Source organism: Balaenoptera borealis (assembly GCF_965194805.1).
Source record: "Balaenoptera borealis genome assembly, contig: HAP1_SCAFFOLD_1392, whole genome shotgun sequence".
In the NCBI taxonomy this organism is placed as follows: Eukaryota; Metazoa; Chordata; class Mammalia; order Artiodactyla; family Balaenopteridae; genus Balaenoptera; species Balaenoptera borealis.
Genome location: NW_028122830.1, coordinates 112,647 through 129,983, shown reverse-complemented (window position 1 = coordinate 129,983; position 17,337 = coordinate 112,647). Strand labels below are relative to the sequence as shown.

General features: G+C 45.7%; 1 protein-coding gene across 1 annotated transcript in view; it reads right to left on the bottom strand.

Moving 5' to 3' along the window:
* LOC309622014 (uncharacterized protein) overlaps nt 1–17,337 on the bottom strand; it is a 127,383-nt gene that overhangs the window by 16,406 nt on the left and 93,640 nt on the right. The window contains exon 16 of the mRNA XM_082409234.1: nt 9,052–9,189. Within this exon, the coding sequence (XP_082265360.1) occupies nt 9,052–9,189 (138 nt within the window). The remainder of the gene's footprint in view (nt 1–9,051; nt 9,190–17,337) is intronic.

The following is a 17,337-nucleotide window of genomic DNA, read 5'->3' as shown; positions in this document are numbered from 1 at the left end:
AGCCACTCGGACATCCTCTAGTGTTGTCTCCTCATCCCTGGTACCTGCAGTGGATGCTTCCTCTTCTCTGACCATGTCAGGTAAGAAAAGAAACTTTGGAAAGTTTTGCGTTCGATTTCTTTTGCCCCTAAATTGAGTAGGAGATTCAAAATAGCATGGAATAATGAGGGAAAGTATTGAACTACACGTCTGGAGACCTAATTTCAGTTTTGACTTTGACGTTTACTATCTGTGTGACTTTGGACAAATCACTGGCTGTCTCACAAAGCCTGTTGCTTTCCTTAACTGTTACGTTAGGATACCACGTTGGGTTGATCACTCTGATCCCCTTCTTTTCCAGTATTGAGCCTTAAAGGGTACCCATGTAGAAAACGAAATCAGACACTTCTCAAGAGTGTTTCAACAGAAACATAGAAAAGCCAGGGGACATAGAAAACTAGCAATATATACCAAGATGTTTCATCTCTAATGGTCTCCCTCCACTAGGATTTCGACTAGTTGAAAAGAGAGAATAGGGAGAGAGGATGGAGAGTACTGGGCTCTACAGGGAGGCACAGAGTCGAGCGTAAGGAAGTTTAGGATGGTTTTCATTAGCACAGGCCAACAGGCACCAAGAGATGGGAGAAAATGTAAGAATGAAGAGGGAAAGCATAGAGGAGCTCTCAAGAAAAACGGAGTTTGCAATGGAATGCTGATGGGAACCAAAGATTTTCAATTAAAGCAGAAACAGCACAGAGGGAAACCTGCTCAGAGCAGGGCAAAACCAAGTTGATGGTAGCAAACCCTTACATTAACAGACTAAGAAGGAAAGTAAGGCCAGAACAGGGGATCACCAGGAAAGGCAGCTTATCAGAAAAGTCATACTCCGTTTTCTTTCTTTTATTGCCTCTCTGAATACAGTTGGCCACTTGACAGTTTTGAATATAAACATTTTAGAAATACGTTTTAGAAATGATGCCTCCTATAAACAAGCAACCACAGTGGTTATCTAGGGGGCTGCTTTTCAGTGTTTTATTCTTTCTAATTTTTAAACTAGGTAGACATTTCACCAATTCAACATTTTAAGTGATATCTTCTAAATTGAATCAGAAGGACTATTTTCCTTGGTGTGATATGTAGGTTCTAAGGCAAGGCTGCTTTTCATTTTTACAGTTATTTCCTTCCTAACACAGAGAGCACATTGATCAACAGCCATCGTTCGCTTGTAGATCTTAGCTACCGAAGAAGAAGAAGAAGAAGAAGAAAAAGTCAAGCCCCACATCTCTAATTCCCCCCACTTAGGGAATTCCTTGGCGGTCCAGTGCTTAGGACTCGGTGCTTTCACGGCCAGGGCCACGCGGCGCGGCCAAAGAAACAAAACAAACAAACATCCACGTTTATCGAAAACCATATTGTGGAGTCCTGTGGATTTTCTTACATTTGAAAATCTTTTTTAATTGGATTCTAGGCATGATGGTTTTTTGAGGTTTTGGGATGCCATCTTCTTGGATGCTGAAGATGATTCTAATCTAAGTTCTAGGATAAATCCCAAAACCTTCCTGATACATTTTAAGCTTCCTTTCTGCTTATTATATAAGCTATATTCATTGAAATATATATTTCTCCTAGGCTTAATACCTCTTACTTGCTGGGTAAAAATATGAAGGAGCACAATAATGAAACTCTTTTACACTTATTATTTTGCTGTCTGCTTCGTACCGGTTTTCATTGAAATACTTGTCTATATGTGTTGTGGCTACCTATACATGCACATTTATTGCATTCTGTTGCTTGTTATGCATTTTTTACTGACATACCTTCTCTGTCTGTATGCATTGGCTAGGAATTCATTCACCTCTATCACCTCCATCGTGTTTTCTGGTTAACAGTATTCACTAAAATAGAGTGGGCAAAATTCACTTTCATAATATTGCATGGATGGTACAGAATGCCATTTGTTAGTAAATTCATTAGGCTTCGATACTTGCCACATACCCCAGTTTTCATTAATATCTATGGATTTCTTTTTCGTTAACGTAATATGCTTGTCATGATTTTTCTTTGTCTTTCTAGAACTTATTGTATCTTCCTCCATATAAATCATACGCAATAGATCAGCTTATTCATCTATTAATTATTACTGCTATTATTATTGGTGGTGGTGTTATAACCACTTTATAGGTGAGGAATCTGAAGTAATCAGATAACTTTTCTCTTTCCAAAAGCACTTAAGAAATCCACTTTCGGGTAATCATTTTGAGGTAGGATGAGAAACCAGGCTTGAAGAGGGCAAAAATGACTCTTTCAATTCACCAGTTGGACTGAGCTGTACGTCACCTCTAGGTAATAGCGTGGGAACTGCACAAGCAAAGGGAGACACTGAAGACGACCATGGTAATAGCCGTACTGTTTTCTAATGGACAAAAAAAATGCCTATATTATAAGTTCTATTTCTCCTGCTTTCTGGCAGTATCATGCTCAGAGTGGAGTCCTGGCAAGGAAGTCAGGATACTTAGGTTCTGAAACCTGGTAACGATACTAACATAATGAGAGAACTTGAACAAGTCAACCCGACCTCTCTGAGCCTCAGTTTCCTTACTCACGAAATGAGACTGAGAACATCGAAGTTCTCTAAGGGCCTCCTAGTTCTAAAATGCTTCCAGTCTAGGAAATAGCATAGAAGTCAATACGAGTGCAGGCTGAAGGGAAAGACAGGGCAGGGAGAAGGTTGCTTCCAGCCTAGAGAACAATCTCTGAACCGCACCACTTGGCTCTTCTGCCCGTCTGTGCCCAAGATGGGAGCACAGGCAGTGAATAGAGAAGAGTGGAAAACTGCTCAGTCCTTACAGCCATCATTAACTGTCTGATTTTGGGTTTCTCAGGAAGTAGTGATAGTAGAGGTGTCCTGATAGCAAGAACCTTCAGATGATGCCGTTCCTCAAACGTAGTGAGAATTTCTCAACCTCCCTGAGTTTTTCATGACCCTCTTGTTCTTACAGAAAATTTCCAACATCCATCTCTACTTGGAACTCTAAATTCTCTGCAGCATTCTCCTCCTGTGGTGAGCAATGCAACTTCCCTAACACGAAGTGTCTGCAACTTCTCCAGAGTCTCTGCCCCTGCCGTCAGTTCGGCATCGGCTACCGGTACCCCTTTCCAGACACTCATGGGTAGTGCCTACCTTTACCAACATTCTAGCACGACTATGTTATCTGGAGTTACTGACCACAGCCAGATCTCCACTTCAGCTGCTTCCTATCCAGGTGTTCTTGAGTGGGACATCACAGCAAGCACTGAAAAGAATTCTTCTTCACTCGGAGACTTTACTCTGGCACTCACTGACCGCCACACAGCTGCCTCCTCCATGTTTCTGGCAGCCCAGTATGATAAAACTTCAGACGCCAAGAACATGGTCCCTCTACATCCATCGCTTTCTGCCAGCCTTGCTCAGGGAACACCATCTCAGATTCCAAATCAGGGGCAGAGCCGCCTGCCACTTCCCTGCCAGGAAGGAAGCCAGGTATATTACTATAACCAAGGCACACTGGGGTCTTTACTGTATGGAGAACTTGGCTCCTGCCCGCAATCCTACGGCTCGGCGTCATACACAGGAAGTCGGGCCTCTGGGCAACCAGAAATGGGAATGGGACTGAAGGAGATTCAGCCCACAAATATCCGACCACCAGCTTCCACCTCTGCAGTCTGCCACCCTGTGTCTGCTCAACGCATCACAGAAACAAGTTTTCAAGGTGAGTATAACAAACGCCAGAGAAAGTTGAAGAATGAGGTCGGCATTCAAAAATGGGGTCAAATCGACAGCTGGGAAGGGGTGTAGAGGCAGGTAGAATTTAGATCCTGAGCCTTTAATAACCACTACCTTCGCTCAGTGCCCTCTGTTTTTAGACTCTCTATGAGAACACCTAGGGCTTCCCTGGTGGCGCCGTGGTTAAGAATCCGCCTGCCAATGCAATGCGGGGGACACGGGTTCGAGCCCTGGTCTGCGAAGATCCCACATGCCGTGCAGCAACTAAGCGCATGTGCCACAACGACGGAGCCTGCATTCTAGAGCCCGTGAGCCTCAACTACCGAAGCCCACGTGCCTACAGCCCATGCTCCGCAACAAGAGAAGCCACCGCGATGAGAAGCCCGCACACCGCAACCGAGAGTAGCCCCCGCTAGCCGCCAACTAGAGAAAGCCCGTGCACAGCAATGAGAGACCCAGTGCAGCCAAAAAAATAAATACGTAGAATAAATAAGTTCAAACAGTAAATAAATACATAAACATAAATTACAAAAAAAAGAACACCTAATGCAGGTGGGAAGGTGGGAGGGCCACTGTAGAGGTCATCTATGCTACATGTACAAGAACGCCGAGAGCACACCAATCGGTACCACACTTTTCACTCCTGTAGCCGATCGTTCCCCCTGTACTGCCACACTGTAGCACTCCCTTCCCTCATCTACTGCTATAGTCTCTTCGGAAGGTGTTTCAGAACTCTTGTTATGTGAGTGCCAGTTGAACTGTCCTCACTTCCTTCATTTATACCAGGATTGAAGACCTTGTGGTCCGAGATCCTGTCCAGAGAGCAAGCAGGCTAAGACTCTGTCTTTGTTGATGTATTTCATCAGCAAGGGCTCTACCCCCTCTCCTAGTTCATGGTGTGACGTGTTCTTGGCCTCTCGGGAAAGTGGGGAGAATGGAAAGGACCCTATATGAGAATGCTAGGCTTTGTAAAACATTTCAGGTTTTTAAAAATAAGACTCATTTTGTATTGGACTTATAACAGTCCTATGAAATACAAAGCGAGCCGAGAATCAGTGACAGGAAAGGCTCACCAGTAAGAATTACAACAGTCACCGCTTACCTCGTAGCATAGGGCACTGTCCATGATCCTTAAGAAGAGTTAGTAGAAATGCCTTGCCCATCTTGCCCCTGAACCCCTTGAAAGGTACATGACTGCTGTGTTGGTGTTTAGGGGGAGCATCTCACTTACCAGGGACTGACTTCTCCCTTGATCCCTTTGTAGGGATGGAGACCTCCCCCCTGGTGATGAAAAATTCCCTGGGATTGCAACCTCCAAGCCAGACGTTTTGTGTGACACAAAGTCAAGAACTCCCCAAGTCCTGCAGTAGCAGAAACAGCCACATACTTGAGAGTAACCCACCATCTGAACTTGGGGACATTTCAGTGACAGCTCCAGTCCAGAGTGCCAGGCGTCTCCTGGCCCTGCCTCCAGCTCCAAGCCAGGGACAAATAGAGAGTAAGCACGTGGATGATATCAAAACCAAGCTTTCAAAGCCTCTGGATGCCTACCAGATCCCAACAGAGAACCAAGATCCTCCACTACTCCCTTTAGGAATCCCTGATATTCACCAGCCGCTGGCCTGCACCGATCCCCTCAGCCAAGAGGAGCAGCCTGGTTCTGAAAATGCTGATCTGGGAGAGAACAGCCGGAGTCGTCAGGACCTAGGGACACTTGAAAATGGGATTGAACCTAGCAGTGGTCTTGCAGACATTACTACACTGGCGGAGGATATTCACCTTCCCCAGCTCTTTAATCCTTTGAAAGATCTTGATCAATCCCAAGGTCCCAACGTGATCAAAGCTAAAGACACCAGAGCCATTAAGGTGAATCAGGTGCAGGAAAAGCCAAGTGTCATAAAGGTTCCCTCTGATCAACCCAGGAAGAACAAACAGAAAGCCTCTGAGCCTATCAGTGGCGCTCCCAAGGCCAAAATCCAGCCAAAGAATCCAGAGTGCCTGTTAGGGGGAGAAGTGGTTATATGCCACGCTGCAGTCAGTGACAGGGCTCCTGTGAACACGGCCAAGCACTCTCAAGGCAAACCTCAGAAAGCTGCATCCAGAAAGATCAGCAAAACTAAGAGCCACGGGCAGGAAAAGACCAAAAGGACCAGAGGGAGAAACAAGGCTGAGGAGAACAAGCAGTCAGGGAACAAAGTCAAGGCAGAAGAGAAGCCAGCAATCCCCCACACGAAGCGAAAGGAACACCAAACTGAGCTTCTCCAACAGAGCTTTCAAAAGCCTCGAACCTCCCTTGGCGTGCGCATGCTGGAGTCTGTGAAGGTTCTTCATGCGCTGGGGAAGAAGAATGAGACGAAAACTGGGCTCTCTTCCTGTCGGCTCTTGGGAAAGTCAAGCAACCCCAAAGACCCCCAGCCACCCCCAGCTATCCAGCCATGGCGGCATACCCCACGTGAGGGGAAGGGTCCTGAGAAAACGCAAGTCCAAGCCCAGAAACCAGACAGCAGTGCTGAAACAGAGTGTCCGTCTCCAGCCCAGTATGAGCGGCCTCCTCCTGGGAAGGTCAAGTTGATACCTCTGCCTTTTTCTGCCTGGGACAAGCCTCAAGCTCGACCCGCTCCTCGGAGGCCACAGTCTCTGGCCTCACATCGGCCTGCTGGGGCTTACCGTGCCCAGCCTGGTTCTACTGACTCAGCTCAACCTGCTGCAGCCAATTCATCCCAGCCAGCTCCTGCCTCTTTGCCAGGCCCCGCCAAACCAGCTCAGCCAACTGTGACCAACCCAACCCAACCGGCTTGGACCAACCATACCCAGCCTCGTGTCCCTCAGTCTGCTGCTCCTAGGCCTGCACCCTCCAAAACTTCATCTGGCGCTCCTCTCCAGCGGGAGCCTGTTCCCCCTGCTGTGAATAAGCGCCAGTCCCCACCCAAGCTCCAAACCCAATTTCTACTCCAAGACTTCAGCAAGCAACGAGTTCCATGGAGGGAACCCAACGTGCCTGAGCCAGTCATGTCAAAGCCCATCGAACAAGAGCAGAGGCCAGAGCGAGAGGCCATGAAGAGGCGGGCTCAACAACAACGGGAGAATGCTGCCGGATACACCTCTTCGGGCAAGCTGCAATTTTTCACCGAGAGGGAAAACGAAATGGAAATTGCCGACTACTACGGATACGTCAAGTGAGAGCTGCTAGGATTCTTGGTGCCACCTTGGCTACCAGCTGTTCTTCCATACACAGGTAAGATAGGTATAGAACTGAATAAGTAAATGGAATACAATTAATAGACGAGTAACAAACCTTTCGAATTTTCAGATGCTGCTAACTGGGGCGTGAGAAAGGAAGGACTGAAAGTTGGATGGGAGAATGAAGGAAAGGGGTAAAAACTGAGCAAAGAGGAAGGAACTTGGCCCAGGGCTAGGAAGGCCAAAAGAGACGTATGGATTTAGGAAAGGAAGCAGGAGCGAGGATGAAATGGCAGAAGTAAAAAGCAGGGTCAGAGGTCTGGGTTGAAAGAACACAATTGGAGTAGAGTTGAAGGTGACAGAAGATGAGTCTAGGTTTACTAGGAGAAATAGAAAAAGTCTCTCGGGGACGCTGGCCTTAAGTCTCACAACCACCAGATAGGTATTTCAGAAAACAAGAGGTTCAGGACACATCTCTGAAAGGTCTGAGTTGCCTTATTCAGGTGTGACTGTAGTGGGGGAATAGGGAAATCTACCAGAGAAGTGGCTAGGGCTCAGAGTTATCCTAGGGGCAGCTGACGACAGGGGCAGAGCCAAGGGAACTGCTGGATCAGGAGGCCCACGAACAAATCAGGGGCATAGCCGCCTGTCACTTCCCTGCCAGGAAGGAAGCCAGGTATATTACTGTAACCAAGGCACACTGGGGTCTTTACTGTATGGAGAACTTGGCTCCTGCCCGCAATCCTACGGCTCGGCGTCATACACAGGAAGTCGGGCCTCTGTGCAACCAGAAATGGGAATGGGACTGAAGGAGATTCAGCCCACAAATATCCGACCACCAGCTTCCACCTCTGCAGTCTGCCACCCTGTGTCTGCTCAACGCATCACAGAAACAAGTTTTCAAGGTGAGTATACAGACGGCAGAGAAAAGTTGAACAATGAGGTCAGCATTCAAAAATGGGGTCAAATCGACAGCTGGGAAGGGGTGTAGAGACAGGTAGAATTTAGATCCTGAGCCTTTAATAACCACTACCTTCTCTCAGTGCTCTCTGTTTTTAGACTCTATATGAGAACACCTAGGGCTTCCCTGGTGGCGCCTGCCAATGCAGGGGACACGGGTTCGAGCCCTGGTCTGCGAAGATCCCACATGCCGTGCAGCAACTAAGCGCATGTGCCACAACGACGGAGCCTGCATTCTAGAGCCCGTGAGCCTCAACTACCGAAGCCCACGTGCCTACAGCCCATGCTCCGCAACAAGAGAAGCCACCGCGATGAGAAGCCCGCACACCGCAACCGAGAGTAGCCCCCGCTAGCCGCCAACTAGAGAAAGCCCGTGCACAGCAATGAGAGACCCAGTGCAGCCAAAAAAATAAATACGTAGAATAAATAAGTTCAAACAGTAAATAAATACATAAACATAAATTACAAAAAAAAAGAACACCTAATGCAGGTGGGAAGGTGGGAGGGCCACTGTAGAGGTCATCTATGCTACATGTACAAGAACCCCGAGAGCACACCAATCGGTACCACACTTTTCACTGCTGTAGCCGATCATTCCCCCTGTACTGCCACACTGTAGCACTCCCTTCCCTCATCTACTGCTATAGTCTCTTTGGAAGGTGTTTCCGAACTCTTGTTATCAGAGTGCCAGTTGAACTGTCCTCACTTCCTTCATTTATACCAGGATTGAAGACCTTGTGGTCCGAGATCCTGTCCAGAGAGCAAGCAGGCTAAGGCTCTGTCTTTGTTGATGTATTTCATCAGAAAGGGCTCTACCCCCTCTCCTAGTTCATGGTGTGAAGTGTTCTTGGCCTCTCGGGAAAGTGGGGAGAATGGAAAGGACCCTATATGAGAATGCTAGGCTCTGTAAAACATTTCAGGTTTTTAAAAATAAGACTCATTTTGTATTGGACTGACAACAGTCCTATGAAATACAAAGAAGGCCGAGAATCAGTGACAGGAAAGGATCACCAGTAAGAACTACAGCAGTCACCGCTTACCTCGTAGCATAGGGCACTGTCCGTGATCCTTAAGAAGAGTTAGTAGAAATGCCTTGCCCATCTTGCCCCTGAACCCCTTGAAAGGTACACGACTGCTGTGTTGGTGTTTAGGGGGAGCATCTCACTTACCAGGGACTGACTTCTCCCTTGATTCCTCTGTAGTGATGGAGACTTCCCCGCTGATGAAAAATTCCCTGGGATTGCAACCTCCAAGCCAGACAGCTTTCCTATGGAATGACAGAGAACTTGTCAAGGTGAAACACCAGTCTGCGGGAGAAAGGGAGGAAGAGAATGATGGAAATCGTTTCTGGGAAACTATTTTTACATTATGTGTTGTTTGTTCCCGGTAAATAAACTGAAATCTTCTTAACAGTACAACAAAATCTAAACCACTAAAGCCAACAATACAGGAGTATAACGTTCGACAAAAATTTCTTTGGCTGCGCAGCATGTGGGATCTTAGCTCCCCAACCAGGGATTGAACCCACGCCTGCTGCATTGGAAGCGCAGAGTCTTCACCACGGGACCACCGGGGAAGTCCCAGGACTATCACTTTTAAAGGAGAAGGTACAAACCCCTCGGTTCTATGAACTGGAGATTTTTAGTAAGAAGTCAATATATTTGTTGTTAGGCACATTTTATGTTAGGCTGTCTCCCTGCACAGGATGCAGGCGCCTTGAGAATGGAAGTCATATCCCTCTATAGTACGTCCCTCTTCTTTCTGCTTTGCAGTTTGCTGCTCCACTTGTTCAACCCCACCTAGTAATAACCTATACTTCCCTTGTTCCTGTTTTCCCATCTGGAAAACAGACAAAAGGCAACCAAACAACGCAAAGGTCTCAACAAATAAGGGATATCCAAAACCAGAGATGGCCAGAACTTCTGTACCCCTGATGAAATAGTCCTCATACAAAACCTGATAATCAAATTCCTTAATGCTAGGAATCACAGTGAAAAATAGTATCTGAACTGACTTCTGTCAGATGAGTGAGAACTAAGGTTAATTCAGTGTATCTGAAGCATAGAAAGTGAGGGCAAAAGTGGCACAAGATGGGGCTAGAGAAGCAGAGAGGATTCTAGACCACGCAGAGTCTTAAAGGCCAACAGTGTGTTTTCTATTCTCAAAACAATGTTTGTGAGCGATGTTTATGAGCAACGTTCCAACTTGCTTTGAAGGTCTCTTGTGTGAAGAGTGGATTGGAAGGAAACAAGATATATGGACACTAGTTAGGACCTAATCGCAACAGACAGGCAAGTTCAGTATTAGGAAGTTGAGGAAGAGCTGGCTGACAGATTCCAAAGAAATTCAGGAGATGAACGGAAGCGGGCTTAATGGGGTAGGAGATGGAGGAAAGGAAGGTCTTAGGGAATTCAAGGGTTTACTGCACACATGAGCAAAGTCTCAAAATTAATCATTTGAACGTACAGAGGCGGATCTCCCAAATGACACCGGTTAGGAAGCAACGGTACGCCCTTTAGAATTCCTAGAGACAACACAAATCAACTGTTTCGATGGAAAATTCGGCGGGACTCTTGATTTCCATGGGAATACAGAGAAAAGAGACACTGATCTGGCTTGCAGGTATATTTAGGAAGTTGTTAGCCGGACATCACCTACTAGTATCATGTAAGTAGGCCGTCCGAAGTAGGAAGCTTAGGGGAAAAACCTGGAGGAAAACTTAAAAGCTTAAGCCACACCTCTACACTACACCACCTTTCACAATTTCTTCTCAGATAAGCATCATCCCCATCAGTGAAGAAACTCGTACCTCATAATAGGAAAAACAGGCCTAAAGATTCAATGTGTGTCTTGGGAGGTCCCATCTATGCGATATCTTCCTGGGACCAGAAAAGGCCCCAGGAAGATCAATCTCTGCACCCCTGAAAGCTTACCACCAAGGAAAATGACTAGGTCCATAGATTGCCTCCCTCAAACCAGCTTACCTCACACATAGATCATTAGCAACTCCGCCCTTACTCACATTATCACAGTCACAAGAGTGGTTAGGGAGAAAAGCACTAACCAGGGGAACTAAAACAGAGGCAATCCAGGCCAAGCTGGGCTGGTGGCAGATATCTGCTCCTTACGCTCGGGTGCATAATGCGACTCACCACAGTGCCTTTTTCACAGACCCTTTTGAACGTTTCTCCACAGAATCCAACAGCTCAAGTTAGTTCATGACGCTTCAAGGTCAACAATCGTCAAGAGAAAAACATGCAATATGTCTTACAATGTTGGATTCCTTACAAACAGGACAAGGAGATAACCATGTAGACAAAACCAGAGCATTTGAAAACATCTGTATTCTACAAACACACCAGTGAATGCTATAAATAAGGTACTATGACATAAAACAAAATGAAAACTAGATGTGAGACTGTTCTCTTCAGTGTACAGACTTCATGGCAGTTGCTGCACACTATCTAGCTACTTAGATCTTTAACTCTCTGTTCTGTTAATACCAAATGAGGCCCAAGTGTGTCAACCTGTTTCCCACAGAAACCAAAAAGTCTACATGCATCTCTTTTCTCCTGTGCCCTTTCACCTTACCTGCTCCCAATTCTCCACCAACGTCCTCCTCTTTCTCTAATTATTCTCCTCTTCATTTTGCTTGGCCTTGCCCCCAAGCATGCAAGACAGAGAGTCCTAGAGGTCCAAGATTCTAGAGTGGCTGTTTGCAAGGCGGAGGAGATTACAGTAACTGCCACACTGTATATACTTCTGTGCAAAGAAAAAGGGACAGTGTTCAGAATGTCTCTCACATATAACAAGAGCTGGAGATGGCAGGATACCTGTGTGGCCCAAGGAACTAGAGCTAGCAAATTATGGGCCAAACAATTGCAACCAAAGGCTGGAAGAGGAAAGGTCTGCAACCAGCTCTGTCTCCTAGCTCTCTGGTATTTGCTGCCAACGGGCAGAGTCTATTTCGTGAAGCATCAAGCACTGAAAAGAAGACTCCTGCTGCTGGAAGGTGACAGGAAGTAACGTCCAATGCAAGATCAAGGCTTGTCCTCGAAGCAATGCCCATAATGGAAGAAAAAAAAAAAAGAGAAAGCGGAAGAGAAATGTTAAGTCGCAAGTCCAACCTGGCCCCCAGCCTAGCCCAGCCCAAGGAAGGTAGGAGTCAAGGAGAAGAAACTAAAAGAGAAGAGCCTTGGACCACAACATTCTCCACAAGGTACACTCAACAAACTTCACCCTACTCTTGAACCAAGTTACAAAAAGAGCTTCTTAATCCCTACTTTGGCTCCTTAAAAGCTGCTATCAGTTCACTCATTAGACACATATGATTTCAGAACAACTGTAATAGTTCAAACTAGATGGCTCTTTCCTTCCTAAGGATTATTAATTAAAGAAGATCTATATAGCTCTAAGTATATGATACATAAAATAGAATACTCTGTAGAATATAAGTAACTCTTAGTTCAGTGTATTAATGAACGTCTGTAAGAAATGTTGCAATGATTTCCCTAATGGAAGAGCCTGGGGGAGGTAAATCTGTCTTCTAGGATTTCCTCCCCAGAGCTCAGAAACTCAGGTGTTGTTTTAGCTCTCCTACACTCTCTTCACCCAAGCCCGCCTTCCTGTTGGGGATCGGACCTCCCTATTGGCTCTCTCATACCTTTCAACTGCCTGCTTTGTGACATCACTCTCCTACCAAACCTACTACCACTTGGTAGAGTCTTGGGGTTTCCGTGGAGCTGTTTGGACCAGTAACCAGTGACCTCTGTACTGGACACGTGCGCCGTTCAGCTGCAGCCACTCGGACATCCTCTAGTGTTGTCTCCTCATCCCTGGTACCTGCAGTGGATGCTTCCTCTTCTCTGACCATGTCAGGTAAGAAAAGAAACTTTGGAAAGTTTTGCGTTCGATTTCTTTTGCCCCTAAATTGAGTAGGAGATTCAAAATAGCATGGAATAATGAGGGAAAGTATTGAACTACACGTCTGGAGACCTAATTTCAGTTTTGACTTTGACGTTTACTATCTGTGTGACTTTGGACAAATCACTGGCTGTCTCACAAAGCCTGTTGCTTTCCTTAACTGTTACGTTAGGATACCACGTTGGGTTGATCACTCTGATCCCCTTCTTTTCCAGTATTGAGCCTTAAAGGGTACCCATGTAGAAAACGAAATCAGACACTTCTCAAGAGTGTTTCAACAGAAACATAGAAAAGCCAGGGGACATAGAAAACTAGCAATATATACCAAGATGTTTCATCTCTAATGGTCTCCCTCCACTAGGATTTCGACTAGTTGAAAAGAGAGAATAGGGAGAGAGGATGGAGAGTACTGGGCTCTACAGGGAGGCACAGAGTCGAGCGTAAGGAAGTTTAGGATGGTTTTCATTAGCACAGGCCAACAGGCACCAAGAGATGGGAGAAAATGTAAGAATGAAGAGGGAAAGCATAGAGGAGCTCTCAAGAAAAACGGAGTTTGCAATGGAATGCTGATGGGAACCAAAGATTTTCAATTAAAGCAGAAACAGCACAGAGGGAAACCTGCTCAGAGCAGGGCAAAACCAAGTTGATGGTAGCAAACCCTTACATTAACAGACTAAGAAGGAAAGTAAGGCCAGAACAGGGGATCACCAGGAAAGGCAGCTTATCAGAAAAGTCATACTCCGTTTTCTTTCTTTTATTGCCTCTCTGAATACAGTTGGCCACTTGACAGTTTTGAATATAAACATTTTAGAAATACGTTTTAGAAATGATGCCTCCTATAAACAAGCAACCACAGTGGTTATCTAGGGGGCTGCTTTTCAGTGTTTTATTCTTTCTAATTTTTAAACTAGGTAGACATTTCACCAATTCAACATTTTAAGTGATATCTTCTAAATTGAATCAGAAGGACTATTTTCCTTGGTGTGATATGTAGGTTCTAAGGCAAGGCTGCTTTTCATTTTTACAGTTATTTCCTTCCTAACACAGAGAGCACATTGATCAACAGCCATCGTTCGCTTGTAGATCTTAGCTACCGAAGAAGAAGAAGAAGAAGAAGAAAAAGTCAAGCCCCACATCTCTAATTCCCCCCACTTAGGGAATTCCCTGGCGGTCCAGTGCTTAGGACTCGGTGCTTTCACGGCCAGGGCCACGCGGCGCGGCCAAAGAAACAAAACAAACAAACATCCACGTTTATCGAAAACCATATTGTGGAGTCCTGTGGATTTTCTTACATTTGAAAATCTTTTTTAATTGGATTCTAGGCATGATGGTTTTTTGAGGTTTTGGGATGCCATCTTCTTGGATGCTGAAGATGATTCTAATCTAAGTTCTAGGATAAATCCAAAAACCTTCCTGATACATTTTAAGCTTCCTTTCTGCTTATTATATAAGCTATATTCATTGAAATATATATTTCTCCTAGGCTTAATACCTCTTACTTGCTGGGTAAAAATATGAAGGAGCACAATAATGAAACTCTTTTACACTTATTATTTTGCTGTCTGCTTCGTACCGGTTTTCATTGAAATACTTGTCTATATGTGTTGTGGCTACCTATACATGCACATTTATTGCATTCTGTTGCTTGTTATGCATTTTTTACTGACATACCTTCTCTGTCTGTATGCATTGGCTAGGAATTCATTCACCTCTATCACCTCCATCGTGTCTTCTGGTTAATAGTATTCACTAAAATAGAGTGGGCAAAATTCACTTTCATAATATTGCATGGATAGTACAGAATGCCATTTGTTAGTAAATTCATTAGGCTTCGATACTTGCCACATACCCCAGTTTTCATTAATATCTATGGATTTCTTTTTCGTTAACGTAATATGCTTGTCATGATTTTTCTTTGTCTTTCTAGAACTTATTGTATCTTCCTCCATATAAATCATACGCAATAGATCAGCTTATTCATCTATTAATTATTACTGCTATTATTATTGGTGGTGGTGTTATAACCACTTTATAGGTGAGGAATCTGAAGTAATCAGATAACTTTTCCCTTTCCAAAAGCACTTAAGAAATCCACTTTCGGGTAATCATTTTGAGGTAGGATGAGAAACCAGGCTTGAAGAGGGCAAAAATGACTCTTTCAATTCACCAGTTGGACTGAGCTGTACGTCACCTCTAGGTAATAGCGTGGGAACTGCACAAGCAAAGGGAGACACTGAAGACGACCATGGTAATAGCCGTACTGTTTTCTAATGGACAAAAAAAATGCCTATATTATAAGTTCTATTTCTCCTGCTTTCTGGCAGTATCATGCTCAGAGTGGAGTCCTGGCAAGGAAGTCAGGATACTTAGGTTCTGAAACCTGGTAATGATACTAACATAATGAGAGAACTTGAACAAGTCAACCCGACCTCTCTGAGCCTCAGTTTCCTTACTCACGAAATGAGACTGAGAACATCGAAGTTCTCTAAGGGCCTCCTAGTTCTAAAATGCTTCCAGTCTAGGAAATAGCATAGAAGTCAATACGAGTGCAGGCTGAAGGGAAAGACAGGGCAGGGAGAAGGTTGCTTCCAGCCTAGAGAACAATCTCTGAACCGCACCACTTGGCTCTTCTGCCCGTCTGTGCCCAAGATGGGAGCACAGGCAGTGAATAGAGAAGAGTGGAAAACTGCTCAGTCCTTACAGCCATCATTAACTGTCTGATTTTGGGTTTCTCAGGAAGTAGTGATAGTAGAGGTGTCCTGATAGCAAGAACCTTCAGATGATGCCGTTCCTCAAACGTAGTGAGAATTTCTCAACCTCCCTGAGTTTTTCATGACCCTCTTGTTCTTACAGAAAATTTCCAACATCCATCTCTACTTGGAACTCTAAATTCTCTGCAGCATTCTCCTCCTGTGGTGAGCAATGCAACTTCCCTAACACGAAGTGTCTGCAACTTCTCCAGAGTCTCTGCCCCTGCCGTCAGTTCGGCATCGGCTACCGGTACCCCTTTCCAGACACTCATGGGTAGTGCCTACCTTTACCAACATTCTAGCACGACTATGTTATCTGGAGTTACTGACCACAGCCAGATCTCCACTTCAGCTGCTTCCTATCCAGGTGTTCTTGAGTGGGACATCACAGCAAGCACTGAAAAGAATTCTTCTTCACTCGGAGACTTTACTCTGGCACTCACTGACCGCCACACAGCTGCCTCCTCCATGTTTCTGGCAGCCCAGTATGATAAAACTTCAGACGCCAAGAACATGGTCCCTCTACATCCATCGCTTTCTGCCAGCCTTGCTCAGGGAACACCATCTCAGATTCCAAATCAGGGGCAGAGCCGCCTGCCACTTCCCTGCCAGGAAGGAAGCCAGGTATATTACTATAACCAAGGCACACTGGGGTCTTTACTGTATGGAGAACTTGGCTCCTGCCCGCAATCCTACGGCTCGGCGTCATACACAGGAAGTCGGGCCTCTGGGCAACCAGAAATGGGAATGGGACTGAAGGAGATTCAGCCCACAAATATCCGACCACCAGCTTCCACCTCTGCAGTCTGCCACCCTGTGTCTGCTCAACGCATCACAGAAACAAGTTTTCAAGGTGAGTATAACAAACGCCAGAGAAAGTTGAAGAATGAGGTCGGCACTCAAAAATGGGGTCAAATCGACAGCTGGGAAGGGGTGTAGAGGCAGGTAGAATTTAGATCCTGAGCCTTTAATAACCACTACCTTCGCTCAGTGCCCTCTGTTTTTAGACTCTCTATGAGAACACCTAGGGCTTCCCTGGTGGCGCCGTGGTTAAGAATCCGCCTGCCAATGCAATGCGGGGGACACGGGTTCGAGCCCTGGTCTGCGAAGATCCCACATGCCGTGCAGCAACTAAGCGCATGTGCCACAACGACGGAGCCTGCATTCTAGAGCCCGTGAGCCTCAACTACCGAAGCCCACGTGCCTACAGCCCATGCTCCGCAACAAAGAGAAGCCACCGCGATGAGAAGCCCGCACACCGCAACCAAGAGTAGCCCCCGCTAGCCGCCAACTAGAGAAAGCCCGTGCACAGCAATGAGAGACCCAGTGCAGCCAAAAAAATAAATACGTAGAATAAATAAGTTCAAACAGTAAATAAATACATAAACATAAATTACAAAAAAAAGAACACCTAATGCAGGTGGGAAGGTGGGAGGGCCACTGTAGAGGTCATCTATGCTACATGTACAAGAACCCCGAGAGCACACCAATCGGTACCACACTTTTCACTGCTGTAGCCGATCGTTCCCCCTGTACTGCCACACTGTAGCACTCCCTTCCCTCATCTACTGCTATAGTCTCTTCGGAAGGTGTTTCAGAACTCTTGTTATGAGAGTGCCAGTTGAACTGTCCTCACTTCCTTCATTTATACCAGGATTGAAGACCTTGTGGTCCGAGATCCTGTCCAGAGAGCAAGCAGGCTAAGACTCTGTCTTTGTTGATGTATTTCATCAGCAAGGGCTCTACCCCCTCTCCTAGTTCATGGTGTGACGTGTTCTTGGC